The 24,335-nt window shown below is 43.5% G+C and overlaps 1 protein-coding gene and 1 pseudogene across 12 annotated transcripts in view; one reads left to right on the top strand and one right to left on the bottom strand.

Annotated features, from left to right (window-relative positions):
* Positions 1-24,335, top strand: part of KIAA0753 (KIAA0753 ortholog) — a 60,631-nt gene that overhangs the window by 307 nt on the left and 35,989 nt on the right. For 4 of the 12 annotated variants that reach the window (XR_010937641.1, XM_067716765.1, XM_067716771.1 and 1 more), the window contains exons 2-7: positions 4,844-5,006; positions 12,204-12,828; positions 14,827-14,933; positions 17,003-17,065; positions 17,469-17,684; positions 19,594-19,804. Coding sequence is in view for 10 of the 12 variants with exons in the window: in XM_067716765.1 (XP_067572866.1) it covers positions 4,911-5,006; positions 12,204-12,828; positions 14,827-14,933; positions 17,003-17,065; positions 17,469-17,684; positions 19,594-19,804 (1,318 nt within the window). In the remaining 2 variants the exon portion in view is untranslated. The other 8 variants (XM_067716775.1, XM_067716769.1, XM_067716767.1 and 5 more) reach the window with 7 other exon arrangements.
* On the bottom strand, positions 7,645-8,389 carry LOC137212517 (large ribosomal subunit protein uL1 pseudogene; annotated as a pseudogene).

Here is a 24,335-nt window from a genome sequence, read left to right as displayed (position 1 = left end):
TGGGCTCTGGCCAGAGCTGGGGGGATTGTGGGAAGCCGCGTTAGGAGTCATGGATCTGCGGGAGAGGAGACTTTGACCCAGCGCAGATCTTGCCGCTCGTCGGGCCTAATTACCTTTTCTCCTGCCGAGGCTTTAGTGGGGCCCCGGGACCGGGGGGCGGGCGTCCGGCACTGGGCGGGGGTAGGGGGCTGGGAGGGAGGAAGGCTCAGAGGGCTAGAGCTGAGTGTGTGAGTGCGTGTGTGGAGCCGCTCTGGGAGCCGGTGCTGAGACAGAAAGTGCCGCGGGGCTGCGTTGGGAAGGCGGGAGTCGCCCTGGAGCGATGAGTGGGGCGGCTGGCCCAGGAGTCTTGCCGGGGCTGCGCAGGGGCGAGCTAGCGGCGGAGACGCCGGGCCGCTGCGTGGGGCCCAGCAGGTTCGGGCGCGGAGTCCGGCGGCCGTGGGAGAAGAGACGGGGTGCAGGGACGTCCCGAAGCCGTGGAGGGAGGCGCCGGGCGAGGTCCTCGGTGCGGGAGACGCGCTGTGTGAGTGCGGAAAGGCTGCAGGACTGTCGGCGGCCATGGGGGAGGAGACCTGCAGCGGGGACAGCCCAGGCCGCCGGGGCGAACAAGGCTGCGGGGACACCTGGCACGGCAGTCTCGATGGAGGTAGCAAGGGACCTTGGGACTGTGTGGGTGAACGGGGCAGTGGGGGAACCCCAGGTGGTGGGGCCTGTCGGCTCTGTGTGGGTGACTGGCACTGGGGAGGAGGAGGAGACGGCTTATAGGAGCCCCCGAGGCTGTGAGAGAAAAGGTCGTCCGGGATCTACGGGGCATGAGAGCATTCTGGAACTGTGGTTGAAGGTGCAGGCTATGAGGGCAGCTTCAGGATGTGGGGAAGGAAGCAGAGTCGAGCTCCATCCCGTGTCTGCAGGAGAAGGACCGGTTGAAAGGGGGGTTCCTGGCCGGGCTTCGTGGGTAGAGACCAGCTGTGGTGGTCTCACCGGACCATGGGTGAAAGGACAGGCCAGGCCAGTCCCCCGGGCCGCAGGAGTAGCCATAGCTCCGGACCTAGGGGCAGGCTGTGAGAGGGCCTCAGATTGGTGTGGGCAAGGCCAGGCTGTGAGGATGCCACCTGTGGCTGTGCCTGGGGCTCTGGAGGCAAGTTCTGGGATTGCCCCACACCCGCGGGGGAGAAGACAAGCCGTGGCGGTGCCTGGGCCCGTGGAGGGGATAGGCTATGGGGTTGCCCCGGGCTCTTGGGGAAAAGGGTCGACTGGGGGGGTTCCCGGGGCCACTGTGGGGTGGCCTGAGGCTGTGGAGGTACCCAGAGCTGTGGAGGGAGAGCCAGGCGGCAGGGCTGCTCCAGGTCTGCGGGGGAGGGAGCAGGCAGCGCAGGCGCCTGTGTGTGGGGATACCCCAGGCTTAGGGGGAAGGGGGCGGACCGCAGGGGTGCCCAGAGCTGCGCGGGAGGAAACTCCCTCTGTGGGTGCCCCAGCCGCGTGGCGGAGGAGACAAGCCGTGGAGGAGACAGACGCCGGACGTCTCCCTGGCCTGTGGGGCACGGGACAGCCCATAGGGGTGCCTTGTGCGACTGGAGCAGGAACGAGATGTCGGGGTGAGCCAGGATTCGGGGAGACGGGGCAGGCTGTGTGGGTGGAGACAGGCTCTGGGGGCGACTTCGGGTCCGGGGAAGCTGCACAGCCTGCAGAGGTGTCTGGTACTGATGAGCAGGAGGCAGGTCCTGGGGGCGCTCCAGGCCTGTGGGACATAGGACAGGCTATGGGAGTACCTAGGACTCCGGGGCCAGAGACAGGCTGTGGGAGTGTCTGGGGTCTGTGGGGAACGGAACAGCCTGTGAGGGTGTCCCAGGCTCCGATGGTAGCGGGAGCCGTGGGAGAATGGACCATCGGCGGTGGTGTCCCAGGCCTGTGGGCTAGGCAGCAGGCTCTGGGGGCGCCCCCGGCTGATGCAGTGACGGGGGCTGTCGGGGAGGAGACCTGCGGTGGGAATGTCTTGAGTTTGTGGGAAAGGAGGCGGGCTCTGGGGGGGCAAGAGGCTCCGGTGCCTGCAGCTTTAGGGGGACCCGGGTCTGTGGATCAGGAGGCTGGCTGTGGGGATGCCTCATGTCTCTGCATGAGAAGACAGGCCGCGGGGCTGTCTGAGGCAGTGGGGTCGCCAGAGGCAGCAGGTGTGTCCAAGCACAGGAGTGCCCCAGCAGGGGCGCCCGCAGCTGTGTGTACGTCTGGGTCTGGAAGCGTACCTGCCAGGGTGCCTGCCGCTGTGTGGGTGTCTGGCTCTGTGTGTCAGGAAGGCGGCTCCAGGGATGACTTGAACCTGTGGGGAGAGGTTTGTACTACCAGGATACCCTTGGCTTCAGGGGTACCTATGGCTCCCCAGGAGCTGTGGTCTGTGGGAGAGGATACTGGTTGTGAGGCTTCCCCAGGATCATGGGGAAGGAGACAGAGTGCTAGGGTTCCTGTGGCTGCTGAGGTGCCCATGGCTTCTCGGGTACCTGGTCCCCTGGGGGTGGAGACTGGCCTTGGGGGTTTCTCACGCTTGCCAGGGAGGGGACAGACTGCGGGAGTACTTCTGACCGCAGGGGTGTCCACAGCTGCTGGGGCCCCTGGACCGCTGGTGGGTGATGCCAGCTCTGGGAGTGGCTCAGGGGTATGGAGAAGGAGACAGGCGACTGAGGTGCCCACTGCTGCCAGGGCTTCAGGACCTGGGAACGGGGAGACTGACTCTGAAGGCATTGCAGGCCTACGGAGAAGGAGAGCCGATGGAGCTGTCCCTGGGGCTGTGAGGGTACCTCTGTCTTTGGGGGTGCTTGCAGCTGTAGGAGTTCCCACGGCGGGGCGCCGGCCTGCCGCAGTGTGGGTGACTGGGTCTGCAGGAGAAGATCCCAGTACGGCTGTCTCCAGCTTCATGGCGGGGAGGAGGCCGTCCACAGAGGGCCCCGGGGCTCCAAGGTGGGAGACAGGAGGTAGAAGTGTCCTGGGGCTGCCGGGGGGCGTGTCTTACACCTGTGGGCGTGGGACCAGGTTATGGAGCTGCCCAAGGTCTGCGGGGGAAGAACCGGACTCTGAGAACGTGCCAGGGGTGTCCAGGACAGGCACGGCTTGGGGGGTGAATGAAGCCGAGGAAGTGCCCCCGGTTTCAAGGGAGGAGACAGGCATTGGCCACTTGAGAGATCATGCACAGCAGGGTGGGAGGAGACAGGCTGCAGGAGGGTCTAGAATCAGAGGGAGGGGGAACAATTTGGGAGAAAATTGTGAGGGGGAGGACAGATTGAGGGGTGCATTCCAGTAGTATATATAGGGAACAAGTTGGGGGACCCTGGGGCTCTTTGGGAGGGAACAGGTTGGGGGGAGATTTGTCCTGGGTTATGGATGAAGGCACAGGCCGTAAGGGTGTCTCAGGATGGGGGAGACAGATACTTCCTGGAGATGCCTCATCGTATATGGGATAACACATTGGGAGGTTTTCTGGCGCAATGGGAAAGGGACAGGTTGCAAGGAGAGGGGTGTCCCAGGACTTTGTATAAGGGGAACGGTTTGGGGTGGGTGTCCCTGGACTTTGTGTGTGTATGTGCTTGTGTGTGTGTGTAGATCACTCGAGGTATCCTGGAACTGTGGGGATCACCTAGTTTCTTCCTGTTGGAGAATGGACTGTTAGGCCTTTGGCATCCAGGGGGAAAGTACTGACCACGTACAAGCCACAGATGCCCAGGCCCCAATTCTGCAGGCTCCTTCATTCTGCGGCTCCGGCCCCTGGACTGTGGTGATGTCAAGCCAGTTGGGATTGCCTCACTCGGGTGCTTCCTCCCATCTCCGCTTTTGATCATGTCTCTACAGCCTTAGAAATAAGGAATCTTTATATTTCTACAGATGTGTCAGTCTTTAAGCAAATCCAGTCTACAATCCTTGAGTTTATTCAAAAGCTTAAATTAGGGATCTTTAAAAAAACCTGAATTTCCCAGTTGAGTTCCTATGGGATTCTTTGAGAGGGCAACCTCCCCCATGCAGTTAACACTAGTCAGTTTATGGAAAATCTGCTTAATTCGACAAATGTTGAGTTAAATTGTCCACTATGCTCAAAGCACTGTTGTGGGGAATCTCAGAGAAGAGCAAGACAAGGCCCTAACCCTCCAGGAACCTTGTCTAGCTGGGAAGATGAGACAGATACCTGTGAAATAGGTAAATAACGACATGAGCAAGTGTGTGAGTGCAGGGGCAGTAGTGTCTATAAGGAGGCATTCAGAATAGGGAGAGGCACTGATGCGTGTGTAGTTTACAAAACGCTCTTATCTGTTAGACACTGTATGTGAATATAGGGTGGGGGGAGTTTGGGGGAAATTGAAGATGTACAGAGGTCATTCAGCTAGTTAATGGCAGTTCCTGGCGTCAGTCTAGGTAGTCCGATGCCACAGGTTTACTTAGAGTCATTCAGAGTTATGTCCTTTTGAGCTACCTAGAAGAGTGAAGTGTACTGCTTTTTGGTTAGTAGTTAGGATTTATTAATGTAGGCTGTATATCCGTAAAACTTCCTTGCGGGAAAGTGCTTGTTTACTGTAGCAGAGCTCTGTTTTTGGTGACCTTTGAGATGTGAAATTTGGAATGAAAAGGGCTCAAGAGATAGTCATTAAGCTAGTGTGTCCCCTATTCGCTTGGAAGGTAGAATTTCAAAAGTGTAGTTGCTTTAGTAAGTGGAAGAAACTGTCGTATACCTGTCCTTAAGCATTCACTCTGTAGTATGAGGTGGCTGGGGGCTACTACAATATTGTTATATGAGCATGGCACTGTGTTTTACTTACTCTTTCCTTTCGTTTGAATACAGTTGGTCTGAAAGTACTTTCTTTTATTTTAGGCAATGATTTTAGGAGAGAACTGTTGGCTGATAACTGAGCTTTCACTATTGTACTACACTTTCTGACATGATGGGATCAGGCAGACCAGCCTCAACCTGTGTTCATCTAGCATCTAGTGTCCAACTGGAAGGGAGGAGTGACCCCAGGAAACTTCAGACCCAGGTAGTTTCGTTCTATTTTTCTCTTCAGAGTTTTGTTACGAAACATTTCAGACAAAGAAAAGGGCAATGAACACGTTTTAAATCACCTTTTAGATTTAACCATTATCACACCTAAGAAAATGGACAAAAAATAATTCCCTAATATTATCTAAGAACCAGTCTTTATTCAGCTTCACCCCGTTGTCCCCAAAATGTCTTTTCTCCCAGCATTGTATTTATGCAAATCTTCAAACATACAACAAACAGAATTTTACAGTGAACCTGTAGATTCCATTACTATTTCATGTGTTTGTTCCATTGCATATCTATCCTTCAATCCATCCCTCTAGAATCCATTCATCAATCCCTCATACTTTTGGACTCAGATCAAAATAAATTTCAGGGGCTTCCCTGGTGGCACAGTGGATAAGAATCTGCCTGCCAAGGCAGAGGACATGGGTTCAGCCCTGGTCCAGGAAGATGCCGCATGCCACGGAGCAACTAAGCCTGTGTGCCACAACTACTGAGCCTGCACTCTAGAGCCCGTGAGCCACAACTACTGAGCCCGCGTGCCACAACTACTGAAGCCCACATGCCTAGAGCCCGTGCTTCTCAACAAGAGAAGCCACCGCAACGAGAAGCCTGCACACTGCAACGAAGAGTAGCTCCCGCTTGCCACAGCTAGAGAAAGCCCGCGTGCAGCAACGAACACCCAACACAGCCAAAAATAAATAAATAAAATAAAAATAAAATAAATAAATAAATTGCAGACTCTGAGTACCCTGAGTACTTGAGCATGCGTATCATACACTAGAGTTCATACTTTTTTAAAGATTTTTTTTTTTTTTGATGTGGATCATTTTTAAATGGTCTGTATTGAATTTGTTACAATATTGCTTCTGTTCTGTGCTTTGGTTTTTCGGCCCGAGGCATGTGGGATCTTAGCTCCCTGACCAGGGATTGAACCTGCACCCCCTGCATTGGAAGGCAAAGTCTTAACCACTGGACCACCAGGGAAGTCCCCTAGAATTCATCCTTTGTTTACCATTTTTTTCTTTTGATGTACATTTTACATCTGCAACAAATACACTGAAATGTATACATCTTGTCACATTTGCTGAGTTTTGACAAGTGTATACACATGTGTATACACATGTATAACCCATGTATAATACCACTATCAAGATACAGATCATTTACATTACCCCAGAAAGTTCTCTCGTGCCCCTTCCTAGTCAGTCCCACCCCGGCCCTCCACAGGCAACCACTATTCTGATTTTTTTTCAACATAGATTAGCTTTGTTTGTTCTAGAGCTTCATGTAAGCAGAGTCATATACTGTGTACTCTTTTGTGTGAGGCTTCTTTCACTGGGTATGATGTTTCTGAGATTTGGTGTAATATTTCTGAGATTCATCCACCTTGCTGCATGTATCAGTAGTTTGTTACTTTTGAATACTGAGTAGTGTTCCATAGTAAATGTGTGCCACTGTTTATTCATTCTCCAATTGATGGACACCTGGGCTGTTTGGGTCACTATGAATGAAGCTGCTATGAACATTCTTGTACATTCTTGTAAACATGTTTTCATTTCTCTTGGGTAAATACCTGGAAGTAAAATTGCTGGGTCATAGGGTAGGTGTATGTTTAGTTTTTTAACAAACCAACAGACCTTTTTCCAAAGTGGTTGTACCATTTTATTTTCCTACCAGTAATGAATGAGAGCTCCAGTTGCTCCACATCTTTGCCAGCATTTGCTGGTGTTTTTTAATTCTATATATTTTTTAATTATACCATTCTGGTGGGTGTATAGTAATATCTCAAAGAAAAACTTTTTTAAAATTTTGACATAATTTCAGACTGACAGAAGAGCTGCAAGAATAGTACGCAGAATTCCTGGATACTCTTCTCCCAGATTCCCCAAATGTTAGCATTTTATTACATTTTCCCTCCCTCTCTCTCTCCCTCCTTCCTTTTTTTTCTCTCTCTCTGTCTCACTACACACACACACACACACACACACACACACACACACACACACACTTCTAACCTGGTTAAGAGTAAGTTACAAACATGATGCCCTTTTGCCCCTAAGTACTTTTGCTTGTATAATCATGGTACAGTGATCAAAATCAGGAAATTAACATCAAATGATGCTATCATGTAATCTACAGACCTCACTGAGATTTTGTTAGTTGTTCCGATAATGTCCTTCATAGTGAAAGAAAATCTAAGATCATGAGTTTCGTTGTCATGTTTCTTTAGTTTCCTTTAATCTGAACGATTTTTGAGTCTTTGTATTTCATAACATTGACATTTTTGAAAACTACAGGCTTGTTATTTGAGGATTTCCTCTCATTTTGGGTTTGTCTGAAATTTTCTTATAATTACGTTCAGGTTATGCACTTGCGGTGGGAAAACCACCGAGGTGATGCTGAGTTCTTCTCAGTGCATCATATCAGGAGGTACACGCTGTTGATTTAGTCCCATTACTGACAATGTTAACTTTAATTATTTGATTAAGGTGGTGTCTGCCAAGTTTTCCATTGTAAAGTTACTCTTTTGCCTTTTGTAATTGGAAGTATCTGTCTTTGAGACTATGTTAATATCCTTTTATTCCCCAAACTTCATTTGCTAGTTTAGCATTCACTGATGATTTTTTTTTTTAATGGTGGGAGTATGGTTTATTAAGCTGTGCCTTAGTACAGGCGCTGGGGCTTGCTCATGGTGCTCTGAATGTACAAAGCCCGAACGTTCTGCCAAAGCCCGAACGTTCTGCCAGTTTTTCCTGAGCAACGACACCAGGAAGCTGACAGCTAAGTGGATGTTGTACGCAGGCTCATCATCTGTCATTTTCATGTGGCCAGCAGCCACCGCCAGACACAGCACCTTCTTCATCTGGAACTTGATTGCAGACTTCACTTCATCAACTTGGCCACCATGTTCTCATTGTGGGTCAGCAAGGAAGGGAGCTTGCCAGCCTTATTCAGGCCTGGGCCCAGGATTTGTGGGATCTGCTTGATCATAGATTCTGAAGCCAAAAAGGCATCATACTTCTTGGCCAGCTTCTTGACCAGTTTCTTATTCTTGCTGAGTTTCTTCAGGGCCTCAGTGTCCACAGGGGGGATATCCACAGCCTTGGCCTCATCACAGTGCTGCTGGTCCCCCAGAACACATACGGAAAACTTGGGGTGGGGAGTGGACTTAAGCCTGACGGTGCCTGAGAAGCGTTTGTCCTTCTGAGAGTCATAGTTCTTCAGGCTGATCTGAAGCTCCACCGTCTCCAAAAACTTACCGCGTTTGCGCTGGTTCTCGTGCAGGACTTCCTGCACCACCTCGTAGAGGGAGTTTCGGGAGACTTTGCTGCTTATGGCCCCTTGCGCCGCGATAACCGGAAAAGAGCTCATGGATGATTTTTGCCTGAATCAATTTTGTATTATGATGTGGTGGTGACTTATTTATTTATTTATATCAGAGCAGACTTTGAGAGTGTTACTTAATTCAGTATGATATTCAAATTGTCTCTGGGGCCTCCCTGGTGGCGCAGTGGTTGAGAGTCCGCCTGCCGATGCAGGGGACACGGGTTCATGACCCGGTCCGGGAAAATCCCACATGCCGCAGAGCGGCTGGGCCCGTGAGCCATGGCCGCTGAGCCTGCGCGTCCAGAGCCTGTGCTCCGCAACGGGAGAGGCCACAACAGAGAGAGGTCCGCGTACCGCAAAAAAAAAAAAAAAGGGTCTCTGATTTGGCCAGTGAAATGAGAGTCACTTCAAGCTGATTCTAGTGTCCCTTTCACGTTTCCATCAATCTTCGACCACTTTTTGCTATAAAAAGATACTCCAGGCTCAGCATAATTTTCCCCTGTCCCAGCCCTAGAATCAGCCATTTATCAAAGGAGACTTCATCCCTTTGGTGGAGAATGGATTTTAGGAATCAGTATCTGGGTACTAGATGTGCTCATTGGTTCTTGGATGTCAGTGTTTCTCTTATATGCCCTCCTAGAGGACATAATTGGGAAATAGATATATATACTTGTGTGCCTGTACACACATTTGTATGCAGATCTGCACTTCCTCCTTCCTTCTCCCCTCCTCTGTCTTACTCCATTCTTTCCTCCCTTTCCGTGTTTCTGTTTGTCTATCTACCTATCTGTCTATATTAAACCCATGAGTTCACACAGGTATCTCCAGTCCAATCTAACACTTCCCATTTGTAACTCCCGTATTCAACAATGTGAAACCAGTCTCCAGTTATCCACAGTATGCGTACTCATTTGCTCAATCCTAGAATGTACAAAACTGTTTGAGAATTGCAATCCATGCCTCTGCAAAAAAAAGAACCCTACAAATTAGAGTTCAGTATTTGTTTAGAGAACTTTTTGTCTTTAGCCTGAGGGCATATAGTCCAAATGCTATGTTCAAAAGTTAATTGGGTTGATTTTTTTTTTTTTAAACCTCCACTTTTTCGTGTGGTTATGTTAGTCGTTTGAACTTCATTTTGGTTCATTGGTTTCTGTTAGTATTTATTTTTAGGGTTTTCCTTCATCCGTATGAATTTTATTTATTATCTTCCTCCCTTTCTCCCTCCCTTCTTCTTTTCCTTCCTGTCTCTCTAGTACATGGGAAACATTAATGTGGTTCCAAACAAACGTGTGCAAAAAGGGACATTCAGTGAAGTATTACCGCCCCCCCATTCCCTCTATCCTTTCCACCCAATTTCTACCCACACCCTGTAGATACCTAATCTTATTATTCTCTGATTTTTCTTCCCTTTGTTTCTTTCTGCACAAATGATCAGATGTGTATGTGCTTTCTCATGAAGTAGTTCTCCCCTTTTTTGAAGGGTGGAGTATTACAGATACTCTTTTTTGCACTTTGCTCTTTTCACTGAACAGCATATCTGAGAAATCCCTCTGCATGAGTTCATACATATCTTCCTCATTCTTCTTAACATCTTCATAGTACTCCTCTGTGTGGATGTAGCATAGTTTCTTTTGTTTTCTTTTCTTTCTTTCTTTCTTTATTCATGTCTACGTTGGGTCTTCGTTGCTGAGTGTGGGCTTTTAGTTGCAGTGAGTGGGAGCTACTCTTCGTTGCGGTACACAGGCTTCTCATTGCAGTGGCTTCTCTTGTTGGGGAGCACGGGCTCTAGGCACGTGGGCTTCAGTAGTTGTGGCACACGGACTCAGTAGTTGTGGCTTGAGGGCTCTAGAGCACAGGCTCAGTAGTTGTGGCACACAGGCCTAGTTGCTCTGCGACATGTGGTATCTTCCTGGACCAGCGCTCGGACTCGTGTCCCCTGCAATGGCAGGCGGATTCTTAACCACTGCGCCACCAAGGAAATCCAGGATATAGCACAGTTTGAGACATGCTTCTACATAGGCATTTAGGTCAATTCCAATACTTGGCAGTTACAGTAGAGCAGTGAGTAACCCTGTGCATCTGTATTGTTGGGGGTGTATCTTCAGGATAAATTCCTGGAAGTGAGACTGCTGGGTCAAAAGGCAAACACATGTGTGGTTTTGTTTGCTGTTGCTGGAGTCCCGTCTCTGAGGGTTGTGCTCCCACCAGCATCCTGTGAGAAGGCCTGTTTTCCCAGTCTTGCCAACAGCATGTGTTGTTATATCTCTTAATTTTTGCTGATCTGTTGCTGTCTCAGTGTAGTTTTAATTTGTGTTTTTATGAACTTGACGAACTTTTCATATATTTAAGGGCCGTGTTTCTTTTTTTGTTGTTGTTAGTTGTCTGTTATGTGTTTTCACCATTTTCTACTGAGTTTTGGTCTTTTTTCATCTCAATTTACAAATATTTTTCTTCCAGTTTTTCAGTTCTTTGACTTTGTTTATGGTGTTTTTAAACCATAAAAAACAGAAATTGTTTTAAATTTTTTTATTTTAATGTAGTAAAAATTATCACTCTTTTATTGCATATGGATTTTGAGTCACAGTTAGAAAAGCCTTTCCCTACACCCAGGTTAAAGAGGAATTCATTCTTTCATTTTTTTTTTTCTAGTACTTATATGAAATCCCCTAGGTATTTTAGGTTATTTTTACTTTGGGGGAAGATTTCTCCAATAAGGCCATAAGTTCCAAGTATTGTTCCTCATTCTGTGCACCTTTCAGATGGTAATTATTTTTTTTCTCTCTCATCTCTACTTTTTTTCCCTAAAATACTTTCCTGAAGTTTTATCACACTGGGTTAGTTTAAAATAACTCTTTATACACATGATTGTATAAACACATGTTCTTGTGTGTGCTGTGAGAGTTGGGGAGGCCGTCTCAAGAATAAGGCATCACAGCACAGGCTGCACTGGGTTTGCATGCACGGATTCTCCTAGTGCTATTTACCTGCCATGGACAGGTCCAAAGCCACAGAATTGTTTGCTCCCTTTGACCTAGTAATTGCAGAACAGATCATTTATCCTAAGGAAATAATTTAAAAAGAGAAAAAAACTAAATGCATGGGACTATTAATTGAAGTAATATTTCTATTAGTGGAAAAGCTGAAACAATCTAACTGTTTAATAATAAGGTTATAGTTAGGTTAAGCATGAAAAGGCCATTCATTGGATTTTGGAAAGTGCAACTGTGAAAAATAATGAAAACTGTGGGAGTATGGAAACATGCCTATGTTTGTTAAGTGAAAAACAAAACCTGTGTCTATCATGATTATAACTAACAAACACTTAAACTTGCATAAGAAGGTGAAGTGGACTGTTTAGAGCAAGATGCACTTAGGTGTAGGATAAGAGATGTGGTCTAACCACCAGATGAAAAATCTCAGGAAGAGTATTGTCAGTGGCTTAGGTTCTGTGTGGTGCATCTGTGGAGCAATTTTCAGGAACACTCATAATGAATTGTACTGATCACTTGCTGGAAACTGACATTTTGAGACAGGGCAGAAGTCCATCACTGGGGAGTTGAGGAACTTACTGGGTCTGTTTGAAGCTTTCTGAGTTGACTTTGTGAGGAGGATTCTAGTATGCTGCTAGTAAACCAGAAGTATAATACTGGGGACTGGGTGATGGTAGGATAGAACCAGGGGTGTGTGGTTAACTCAAGGGTGTGTGAGAGTAGCTGATTCTATCAGTACAACAGGAAAATACCTCTTAGCACTAATAATTGTGTGGGTGAAATGTTAGAAACTTGATTATAGACATATACTAACTATGCAATATGTTCTTTTTCTAATGTGTGCTTGCTTTTATTTTTTTTTTTTGAAGAACCAGCTGCAGTTTAATAGGAATGTTCCTACACATTCAAGCAACTTGGCAATCCAATATTCTTGCCCACATGGAATTAGAATTGAAAAACTAAAGCACTCATACAATGAGTCATACCATTGTAGAGATTCAGGTTTTAGAGACGGTCCTGACCTGGGCAGTTCTGTTTCATTTTCTGTCATATCAGAAGAGAGACTTAGCTATGCCGTCCATCTAGCCAAAAGAGATGTAAAACGAAGACAACTTGAAGAACATATAAAAGAACACCATCTCAGAAGTCAGCCCCAAATCCTTCAGAAATGTGGACAGTCTAACCATAAAATATCTGACCATAGAGTGGAAAGGAAGGAATCAAAGAGTCGGGAAGTCTGTCACGGCAGCAACCAGCCATCCAAAGTAGAAATTTCCAGCTCAGGTGCCAAGGTATACCTGTACACATCTCATCCAGGACAGTCAGACCTCACCATGCCAAACTCACCACCCACTCGTGATCCAGGACTTCAGCCACATGCCAGGATAGGTGACCACAAAAGCCTATGTGGACACAAAAGCCTGCTGGAAGTTCAGCGACTCCAGAAAGAATTGAGCAGTTGTATCCATAAAATTGAAGAATTAACTAAAAAAGGTGAGAAAAATTGGACTCTTGACTTCGAAAAGATGCTATGAGAGGGTATAGTCCAAATACATTCTTCAGGATCCCCGCCCCCTGTCACATTCCATTCTCTCCTGTCACTAGAGTGAGCACTCATGACAAGACAGGTGGACTTTGAGTTTGACCAGTGTCTTTTTTTCTGACAAGTTTGTTCTGCCCTAGCCCCTCTTTCCAGCAGAGGCACCTGAAAGAGCCCCTTTTCCTTAGGCTGTTCTTGGTAAGTCGACTGACTGAGGGCCCTGCCTAGTAATTGCGGTACCTGTTGTCTGAAGCTTAGGTCTTCTAGCACCTGAGTGCAAATTATCCTGTAATGTTTTGCTTCTGTATCCAGAAGTCCTTCTGGAAAAATTAATTTGTTCAGAAAAGAGCATAATACCTGTATATTATAGCTAAAACCAGTTCTAACTTAGGCAGTGGTTAGATGAGTACACAGCAGTGATGGGGAGTTATGGATATACGTATAAAATATCTGACCACAGGGTAGAAAGGAAGGTGTGTAATCCTCATATACTGTTCTCTACAGTTTTTCAGTGTTCCCTATGCCCTTGCATTTCCCTGGGGAGTAGAAGAGTGATTGCACATGGAAAATTTGGGGTTACCATAGCTAAGAAGTAGGGGGATCAAGCCCAGCTTTCAGACTGCAAGGAATAGGGAGTTAACATCAAAAGGAGCTACTGTGCTAAGATAACACATAGTCTATAATGATCTTTTGCACTATAAAGTCAAGTAATGTATGCATATGTGTGCGTATGCATGTTACGTAAGGAATTTAAGGTGCCTTACAAAAACATTGAATAAAATAGAACGAAATATGTAAATGAGGATATTTTGGCACAGGAAAAAATAAGGAAAGGAAAAATAAGATTTATTAGGAACGGGTTACAGATTTGTTTCTGAGCTTCCTCACAGCTCACCAGGAAAATGTGATCAATTGCAGAATTTACAAAGAAAAAAACAGTTGTATGAGGAAAAAAATTATACCACATATTGAGGCTGGAAAAAATTTCTCTGGTGGGTCTTCATAAAGAGAATGTTGTGTAATATGAACAATTTGAAAACATTCCTACATCAGAATAGCAGCAGTGTTGTGGCTTGTTTCTCCTAACATCGCTCAGTGGCGGTCTGTGGCATGACCCCACAGTATAGTTTGGTAGAAACCATGATACCAGGGGAGCAAAGCCACGAGGCCCGCTGCTCTGGTGATGGGGCCTCATACAGGGGACCTTTAGAGCTGAGCTGCTCAGGCAGTCTTCCAGAAACAGTTTCTTTGAATGAATCTTTTGAAAATGTGGAGCAGCAGTGTGTACGAGGGTGTGCTTCCTGACAAATAAATGAAGACTTTGGACATGCAAATAATTTTAGCCCTTGGTGTCTTAATATGTTGGAGAAAGGACTTCTCATCTGGGTTCAAGATAAGAGAATGCAAAAGAAATCTTGCTAAACATAAAAATAGGTCAATAAATGGTTTTTTTAAAAAATAGAAAGCACGTGACTTCCCTGGTGGTCCAGTGGTTAAGACCCTGCACTTCCACTGCAGGGGGCATGGGTTCCATCCCTGGTCGGGGAACTAAGATCTTGCATGCCACGTGACGCGACCAAGAAATTTAATTAAAAAAAAAATAGAAAGCATTATAGATTTGGATTCAATAGAAAGAATTTAAAAATAGTAAGAGATGCATAACTGTGGTATAGGCTGTCCAGTGGGATTTGGTTCAGGGAATTCCTGCCTGGAGGGGAGTTTGATCTAGTTAGTCTTCATGTCTCTTCCATCTCTGAGTCAGGACACAGGCCCACTTGCTGGTTCCTAGTTTTATGGCTGAGGAAAACTGAAATTTTTGGTTATGACAGCTTCATTTTTTTTCTTAATAAAACTAGAGATTGTCAACCTCATTATCTCTTTGAGTAATTGAAGTTTTTATAAGTTTTTAATGTGTGGTTTATAATCCACTCTTGGGGGAAAAATATTTTCAGATCGCATGGAAGAAGCTTTGGATCCAGATGAAGAGCGGAGAATCCGTGTCAGGAGGAAGGAGCAGGCCGTCCGTTCTGCCCGAATGCTCTACGTCCTCCAGCAGCAGGTGAGGAGGCTCAGGGACCGGGGACCTTCTCAGGGAATTCCTGTTTTCCTTGTCTCAGGAATATCAGCACCAGGTATCCTACATGAATTCTGATGTGTTTGTGAGGCCGAATTTCCTGAACACGTGGACAAATAATTCTGCTTCTCGTCCTCAGCCTTTATGTGTGTTTGTGTATTATGTGTATATGGCCAAACTCTTTATTTTATTTTTATCTTTTTAAAAAATTTTTATAATTTATTTTTGGCTGCCTTGAGTCTTTGTTGCTGCTCACAGGCTTACTCTAGTTGCTGCGAGCAGGGGCTACTCTTTGTTGCGGTGCACGGGCTTCTCATTGCGATGCCTTCTCTCTTTTTTTTTAATAAATTTATTTGTTTTATTTATTTACTTTTTAAAAATTTTTGGCTGTGTTGGGTCTTCGTTGCTGTGCATGGGCTTTCTTTAGTCGTGGTGAGTGCAGTCTCACCACGTGGTGAGTCTTCATTGTGGTGCGTGGGCTTCTCATTGCAGTGGCTTCTCTTCTTGCAGAGTGCCGGCTCTAGGCACACGGGCTTCACTAGTTGTGGTGCGCGGGCTCAGTAGTTTTGGCTTGTGGGCTCTAGAGTGCAGGTTCAGTAGTTGTGGCGCATGGGCTTAGTTGCTCCAAGGCATGTGGGATCTTCCCAGACCAGGGATCAAACCCGTGTCCCCTGCAATGGCAGGCGGATTCTTAACCACCATGCCACCAGGGAAGTCCCTGGCCAGACTCTTTAAATACTGGGGGATTTTTTGTTTTTGTTTTTTTCTTTACTTTTTGGGGTCATAGACTCTTGAGAATCTACTAAGAGCTATGTGTCCTTTCCCCAGAAAAAAATGCTTATACAGCCCATATTTTTGCAGATAAATTTAAGTGGATCAGTTACCCTGAAACCTGTGGTCCCCAGTAATGCACCTTATAGTCTTAGAGGATAGGGACCTTGTTAGTTTCCCATCTGTCTCATGTTTATTGTGTATTAGAAGCTTAGTAGATAGTAAATAGTTTAATTGTCTTTACTAAATAGTAAAGAGTGAAGAATGTGTTAAGTGTCTTTCAGGACACATGGAGTGGCCGATAAGCAGGCATTTACATTTTTTACATTGTGGATAGAATTTTTAAATGTTTGTTTTAACTTTATCGCCTTACTCATTAGTAAGCCTTGAACTCATTTCTGGCCACTTAGCTCACGTGTTAGCCTTATTGCTGAACCCGAAACTGGACTGTTTCATTTAAAAGATAATGCCTGAGTTAGATTTTGTTTTGTATTCTTGTTGGGTTCATTTTGTTTTTTACTCTGTGCTGCTGCCGTAAAGATTGTTCTGAATCATGAATCAGAGCTGTGCTTGAAAGGTTTGATTGGCTCGCCGTTACTTAGAGGGTGGAAGCTGAATTCTTTAGCCACAGCACTGAAGACATCCTGATCTGGCCCTCCTACCTTTCCAGAGTCACCTTCACCTTCACTCCTTCACGTTAAATTCCTCTTACATTGGGGACCAAGGGATGGAAGGTGAACCCTGTGCTCTAGTCACCATCTCGAACTGGAAACCAATAACTACTTTGGGGGTGAATGAATGAAGAGCCTTGTTTCATTTTCAAGTGACTTGAATTAATAAGGGTTATATTTGGGACTTCCCTGGTGGCGCAGTGGTTAAGAATCCGTCTGCCAATGCAGGGGACACGGGTTCGAGCCCTGGTCCAGGAAGATCCCACATGCCGTGGAGCAACTAGGCCCGTGCACCACAACTACTGAGCCTGCGCTCTAGAGCACGCGAGCCACAACTACTGAACCCCTTGGACCTAGAGCCCGTGATCCACAACAAGAGAAGCCACTGCAATGAGAAGCCCACGCACCGCAACACAGAGTAGCCCCTGCTCGCCACAGCTAGAGAAAGCACGCAGCAACGAAGACCCAGCGCAGCCAAAAAATAAATAAATAAATTTATAAAAAATAATAATAATAATGGTTATATTTGGACAAGAGAAAATGTATCCTTTTCTACAGAAAAGATCAGTGGAAAGGTACGAAGTTTTCATTTCTCCCCCCTTTACAAAACAGGTTAAAGAAATCCAGGAAGAATTGGATAAATTGAGTCCACATAAAATTAAACATACTAAGAAGGTATGATGCAATTTAATTATGATTAATACTACTTATAAACTACATTTCCAGTATTTTGTTAGTATTATGTGTGGGTTCTCTGCACTAATATTATTTTCAGTGCTTGTAGAAACCTATTAGGGAGTGAGCATCTTACATATTCTGAATATGGGCTCATCTTCCAAGAAACAGGTTCTGAAAATAGATTTTTGTTGTTGCTCCTGGTATAAGAAACTGAGCATGAAAGGGAAAAGACTTTTTCATTAGAAAACCTTTAAGCTTTACAATTCCCTTTACTATGAAAAAGTTTTTACAGTAGAAGTTGTTCTTACATAGAAGATTGGCTATAAATGTTCGTAAGGGTTGGGTTAACGTTTAGAAGTTGTGAGTATTGAAATAACTCTCGCATCTCATTTATTGCCAGTCATGGGCAGTGTCCAGGCTGGCAGCTGCCCATCGAGGAGCCATTCGGGCCTTACAGATGTTTGTTACTCAGTTTACTGACCGGGTGGAGCACGCAGTTCCTATTTGGTGCAAGGAATTGGGCAGTCTCATCCGCCAGCTTTCACTCTGTTCTGCCAAGCTGGAGGCCAATTCTTCTGTCCCTGATGTGGTGATAGATATCCTGCAACAAACTGAGGTATGAAATTGACTCCGATTTTTGTTTAAAGTGCATTGTTTCTAAGCAGGGAAGTAATGTTTACCATTGCCTAATTTCATTGAGATTTGTGGAGAATACAAGACAAAGCTGGTACCTAGTAAATTCAAGCTTTGCAGAGGGCAGAAGAAGCACTTCATTTTAATTTTGTTTTTACAATCTAGTCTATATTGTATTTCATTGCTTTGAGAATTGGTGACTTGAGTCTAGAACACATAACAACTCTTAACCAGGTCCATTAATTAAACAGAATGTTCCATACCGTGACCAAAAGAACTTATTAGCATACAAAAGGAAAACAGTAACGCACTGTTTAGATTAGTGCTTAGATTAGAATATCAGTGTGCAATCTAGATAGATTTTTGAAAAAAAGAAACACAAAAATATATGGAAGCAGAGTCTAAAGTCTTGTGCTATGGCTAGAGACTTCTGGAAATCACAACCGGTATGTACTAGTCAGGAATGGATAGTGTTTTTAGTTTTATTGGTGACAAAGACAGCAAAAACACTGTGTCCTTAAATCTTTATAGTTCTTTGAAGTTTGTGGAGTGCTGTCATTTCATCCTTACTGCGTTGCTGTGATTTGCAATAGGTTTTATTACTTTTATTTTACAGATTAAAAAAAAAGGTCAGAGACATGACACAGTTACTTCTCTCGATAGCTGGAAATCCAATGCCTGTTTTCTGACTCCCATGCCACTGTTATTTCCACTGCGCCACACATTTTCATCCACAAATAGAAGGATGGCCTTTCTGTTAGTGTGACACAGTAAGCTGTTGGCTGTAGAGGAAGGATACTGTAGTGGGAAGAGTTAGAGACTAAGTGACAGACCAGTTCTACCATTAACTAGCCCTTGATGATCTTTAAGTCCCCTTCTGCCTTTACAGTTTCATTATCCAGCAAATATGTTTGTGATTTACGTTGGTTACATTCGTGTGTATAGAACTTACTATCAGGAATGTTATTGTCAAATGGAGACCTTTAGGTAGCATATCAAGTTATGTGGTGCTTTTTAAACTTATCCATAAGAAATATTTATTGGCCAGATGATTTCATTTAGAGGACGTATCTTGCTAATCCTAGAAAGGATCTCAAGAGATATAGTCCCTTTCCCAAATTTTGAGCAGAAGTGCCTTAACATAATGTTTCTTAAATATAATGTTTGTCTCCTCTACATTTGAAAATATTCAGTAGAACAAGAAATTTATTCTTTCTTGTTGATGTCTACGGCACCAACCCATAGCTTATTATTTTCTTATTGCCTTACTGTCATCTGAACTAAATGTCCCTGGCTGTGTTCAGTTGTCCTTAACTTGTACTGACTGGAGGGAGACTGGGCCCTTGCTGCCTGGTGACGAGTGGGTACTTGTTAGAGGACATACCTCTCTTAGAAGGGGTAGAGGGGCACAGATCTCCCCCGTTGTGGTAGATGAGTGACCAGAGCCACTGGGCATGGTAGGTTTCCTTTAGTTTATGAAGATGTGCATTAAATACAGTCTGTGTGCCCACTTAAAGGATAATTTAAGTTTATGAGGTTTTCATTGAGAATTAAAATGCTTATATAGCATATAGGATTATATTCTGAAGACTGTGGTTAGTTTTTAAAATAGGAATCCTTAATTTTAGAATTTGGATGCCGTTAAGAGTGTTCATATTCTTTATTTTTTTGCTATTGGTTTTAGTGAGCTAAACATGTAAAAGAACATGCAGAATTCTTTTATTAATTGGATTCCTAAATAACCAAGTTTTAAAATTAAGTGATGTTTCATTAACAATTAGAGATAGCCATTTAATAATGAGTTTCTCTGGAGTTCCCATTTTCAGTTTTATAATTGAGAAGTCAGACTTTTGTGAGATAAACTAAGAGAATGATTAACTGTTTCATGGCAGGCTTTGGAATCCCTCCTGGAAAAGACACTGTCACCAAAAAAGGCAAAGAAATGTTTCAGTGAAATTCAGAGCAGATTTCCTATTGGTAGCCAAAGGGCCTTAGAGAGATGGCGAAGTACATCACCAAAGAGTGAGAGGAGGCCCTTTGTAGCAAAGGAGGTATTTCCACAGGAAACAAGAGGACCTTCAGTGGCAAAGAAGCTTCTTGCTGGTATGTGTCCTAAAGTGTTTATTACAAGATACTTTATTCTTTGAAATTGTCTGGACTGTAACAGTTGCTCCCCTGGGTCAGGATTTAAAGCCTAGTCCACAGTAGGTGCACTTGAACTAGGATAAAGGAATAGCAGCCAAAATGCTTCCTTAGGCTGGAGGCCGGAGTATTTTTCCTTAGAGGAGGGTGGAGAAAGTAAAATTCCCTTTTCCTGCACCATAGCATTTGGGCTAACCAAAGTAAATCCCTGCAGAGCTGAAAGTTAGAACCCTGCTTTTTTTTTTTAAGTTTCTTTATTTACATTTTAACGATAGACATATACATATCTACACAAACACACGTTTGGTTGATACATATGATCTTTTTTTACGTAGGTAATAAATTCTCGTTATTCCAATAAGCAGAGTTGCAAGCTTACGTGGTGTGCACATTTAAACAGATACTGCCAGCTTGCCCTTGAAAATGGGCATGCAATTATGTTTTGTTTAGCAGTGACCATCAGTATGTATTTCCCCATATCCTTGCCAAGTACTTTATATAATGAAATATAAAAAATTTCCAGTCTCTTGGTGGAAAATGGTACCTTACTGTTTTATATTGTGTTTCCCTGATTCCTAGTCAGGAAGGTTTTTCTTTCATGTGTTCCTTAGCCTTGTTTATTTCCTCTTCTGTGATTTATCTGTTCATATCCTTTGCCATCTCCCTGCTGGGTTCTGTCTTTTGCTTATGGGTATATAGAAGTTCTTTATATATTTTGGATCTTAATCCTTTTCTGGTTTACATGTATTGTAAATATTTTCTCTTAGACACTTACTTTTGAATTTTGTTTATGATATCTTTTCTGGCACAGAAGATTTTATTTTTATTATTTATTTTATTTACTTTTTTCAGCTGTGCCACGAGGCTTGCGGGATCTTACTTCTCTGACCAGGGCTTGACCCGGGACCCTGGCAGTGAAAGCACCAAGTCCTAACCTAACTGGACTGCCAGGGAATTCCCAGAAATTTTTAATTTTGTAGGCAAAATCATCATTCTTTCCTACATATTTTAATATTTTAAGAGGTAGTTCTTTCCTCTTTGTTGTTGTGCTTTTCAAAATTTTGCTGATGGTGATTGCTTATCTTCAGAGGAATTTAGAATGAGCTTGTCAAGTTCCATGAAAAGTGCTGTTGGGAGTTCGATTGGTATTACATTGAGTTCATAAATTAATTAGGAGAGGAATGACATCTTTACAATATGATCTATCAATTTATTCATGCCCCTTTTCCATCCCTTCAGTGGAATTTTATAACTTTCTGCATATGATAATCCCTGACGTAGGAATATATAGGAATTCCTAAATTTCTTGTTAGGTTGATTTCCAGTTTTTATTGCTATTGTGAATGGGATCTGTTTTTAAAATTCATTTTGAAATTGGTTATTGCTACTTATAGGAGAGCTGTTGGATTTGTACATTGCTCTTTTATCGGACACCTTGCTGAAATCTTTAATTTGTTATGGTACTGTATTTCATTGGTTCTAAGGTTTACATTTGAACATTTCTGAAATTGGGATGCATTCTTAAATTGATGATATCTTACAATTACTTGACGATATTTTAAAATTTCGTATTGGTACATAGAATAATGATATGTCTTATACTTGATACTTCAGATTTGATGAAATATGAGGTTTTGTTAACTTTTATGTATTTTTCCAGATAGATGAGCTCACTTAAGTTTTGCCTCTCTCTTTGCAATTTTTATACCTCTCTTTTTTCCTCTTTCTGCTTTATTGAATGGATTTTAATTCAGGGTAATATTGAATAATAGCTGTAATGGTGGACATCAACTCCCTGTGCGTGCCCCCCCCCTTACCAGTTTAAAGGGAATGCTTTTTCATATGTGATGCTGACTATTGATTTTTGGCAAATCTGCATATGAAAGTTAAGGAAATTTTCTTCTGTTCCTGTTTTGCTAAGAGATTTTCTTTTCCTCTTTTTTTCCCTTCTTAAACTGACATATATACATTGATAGTATTTTAAAATAGTTTTAAGATTTTAATATTGAACTTTTTAATATGCCATTTATATCAGAGTGTGGATGAATCCAGTAAACTAGTTTTCCTTCTGTTAATTGAAGTGGAATGTACAGATAGAAAAGTGCACTATAAATTTACAACTCAGTTATCAGAAAACAAACATTTGTGTATGACCACCACCCAAGTCAAGAAATGGAACATCACAAGCACTAAGAAATCCCCCTAGACTCTCCTCTTCCAACCTCCTTCCCCTGCTTCTTCCCACCTCCTTCCCCTGCTTCTTCCCCTCTATTAACTATCACTGTGATTTTTAATGCTGTACTTTGGTTTTGCCTGATTTGGAACTTTATAAAAAATAGAATCACACAATTGGTATTTTCTTGTGACTGGCTTCGTCCACTTAACACTTTGTGAGATTCATCTGTTCTGTTTGTGTAGCTGTGATTTGTTTATGTTCATGGCTGTATTCCATTGTACGAATATATGGCCATTTATCTCTTCTGTTGTTTTAATCATTGGGTTTTTTCCAGTTTGGGGTGATTATAAGGGAAACTACTGTGATCGTTTTTATATATGTCTCTTGGTACATGTGTGCCTGTGTTTCTGTTGGGTTTATTCCCAGGAGTATAATTGTTAGGTCATCAGGGTATGTATTGGTTCAACTGTAATGAAGAGTTTTTTCAAAGTAGTTTTATCCTTTTATATTCCAACCAACCGTGTATGAGAACAGTTGCTACACATCCTTGCCAGCCCTTGTTATTAGTTTTTAAAATTTTGGCGACCTGGTTGATGTGTAAGGCTGTCATTGTGGTTTTAGTTACGTTTTCTGGATGTTTAATGGTGAGTACTTCTTCATATATTTATTGGCCATTTACATGTCTTCTTTTGTGAAGTGCCAGTTCAAGTCTCTTGACCAGTCCTCCCTCCCTCTCTCTCTCCCTCTCTCTCATTTTCTATTCCCTTTTTTCCTTTCTCTCTCTCTCTCCTTTTCTTTATTGATTTGTAGGAGTTCTTTGTAGGAGTATTCTACATAGGACCCTTTCTCAGTTACCTGTGTTGTAAATATCCTCATAGAAATAAGATGTAGCTTGCTTTTAAATGTTGCCGAGGTGTCTTTTGATGGACAGAATTCTTAATTTCACTTTATTCCAATGTAGCAATCTTTTCTGTATAGGTTCTTTTTGGTTGTTGTTGTTTGTTTTTTGGTTTGTTTCTGGATCCTGTTTAAGAAGCTTTTCCTTATGCCAAAATTAAGAAACTATTTTCCTGTGTTATTTCCTAAAAAAGGTTCATTTTCTTCCAGGTGGATATGTAGTTGAGCTAGCACTCTTTGTTGAAAATATTATTCTTTCCCCACAGTGGCATACAGTGTCACTTTTGTCATAAGTTGTGTCCACATATGTGTGGGTCAGTTTCTGGGTCCTCTTTTCTCTTCCACTGGTTTATTTGTTGGTTCTTATGCTAGTGTACACTATCTTACTTAACTATTCTAAGTCTCGATATCTGGTAGAACAGCTTTTGTACCTGTTCTTCCAGAATGTCTTGGCAAATCTTGACCCTTGGTATTTCCATAGAAATGTTAGGATCAGAATTTGTTAATTTTCATCCCCTCCCCCTCCAACAACAAACAACCTATTGGAATTTTGGTGAGGAATTGTTATCTTTACAATATTATATTTCCCAATCCACCAGCAGGGTATATATCCCTCCATTCATTTAGGTTGTCTTTAAATACTCCCAGTAACTTATAATGTGTGTGTGCGTTTGTTCATCTTTATTTAGAATTATTCCTTGGTATTGCTATTTTCAGTGCTCTCAATGCTTTCAGTAAATGATATCTTTTTAAAAATTTAATTTTTACTGAATATTGTGGATATACAGACATATGGTCAGTTTTGTGTGTTGATCTTATATCTAGGAACCTTGATAACCTAATTTATTTCTAATAATTTATGGGCAGATTATTTGTGTTTTGCAATGTATATAGTCATGTCATCTATGAATATAACCATTGGTTTATTTCCTCCTTTCCAGTCTTTATTCCTTTTATTTCTTTTCCTTCTATGGTTTTCTGGTTTTATTTACTTGATCTGTAGATGACTGATATAAAGTTATGTTAAAGTCTCTTGAGACTTTTAAAATTTCTCTTTGTATTTCTATTCATTTTTGTTTTGTACATTTTGAAGTTGTGCTGTTAGATGCATAAGCGTTCCTTACTGATAAATCTTTTGTGTGTGTGTGTGTGTATGTGTGTGTGTGTGTGTGTGTGTGTGTGTGTGTGTGTGTGTGTGAGAGATACACGGGCCTCTCACTGTTGTGGCCTCTCCCGTTGCGGAGCACAGGCTCCTGACACGCAGGCTCAGTGGCCATGGCTCACGGGTCCAGCCGCTCCGCGGCATGTGGGATCTTCCCGGACCGGGGCACGAACCTGTGTTCCCTGCATCGGCAGGCGGGCTCTCAACCACTGCGCCACCAGGGAAGCCCTGATAAATCTTTCTTCTGTGGATTTTGT

Source organism: Pseudorca crassidens, chromosome 19 (assembly GCF_039906515.1).
Source record: "Pseudorca crassidens isolate mPseCra1 chromosome 19, mPseCra1.hap1, whole genome shotgun sequence".
Taxonomy (NCBI): Eukaryota; Metazoa; Chordata; class Mammalia; order Artiodactyla; family Delphinidae; genus Pseudorca; species Pseudorca crassidens.
This window is presented reverse-complemented; position numbering and strand designations above follow the sequence as displayed.